Source organism: Myotis davidii, unplaced genomic scaffold (genome assembly GCF_000327345.1).
Source record: "Myotis davidii unplaced genomic scaffold, ASM32734v1 scaffold46, whole genome shotgun sequence".
Lineage (NCBI taxonomy): Eukaryota > Metazoa > Chordata > Mammalia > Chiroptera > Vespertilionidae > Myotis > Myotis davidii.
Genome location: NW_006383006.1, coordinates 12157047 through 12157319, shown reverse-complemented (window position 1 = coordinate 12157319; position 273 = coordinate 12157047). Strand labels below are relative to the sequence as shown.

The 273-nt window shown below is 45.8% G+C and overlaps 1 protein-coding gene across 1 annotated transcript in view; it reads right to left on the bottom strand.

Moving 5' to 3' along the window:
- Nucleotides 1-273, bottom strand: part of RYR3 (ryanodine receptor 3) — a 417605-nt gene that overhangs the window by 16741 nt on the left and 400591 nt on the right. Inside the window, 1 exon segment of the mRNA XM_015557536.1 lies at nucleotides 26-153. Within this exon segment, the coding sequence (XP_015413022.1) occupies nucleotides 26-153 (128 nt within the window).

The following is a 273-nucleotide window of genomic DNA, read 5'->3' as shown; positions in this document are numbered from 1 at the left end:
GGGGAGGGAAGGGATAACTTACAGTGTGTTGATTACTAAGCGGTCCCATTGCCCCTTGATGTCATCTTCAGATGGCTGTTCGGTGATATAGAGGCCATCAAACTCCAGCTTCCTGGCAATTTCCTTTTCTCTTTTGAATACCACCAAAGGGACCTAGGAGGAGAGGACACTTCCTCAGAGAAGGCTTCCTAATTAAAGCACTCTCTCCTACACATTTCAATAAACTGTCCTTCCACCTTGAGGGCAACAATCTCCTTTTAGTGGATTCTTAGG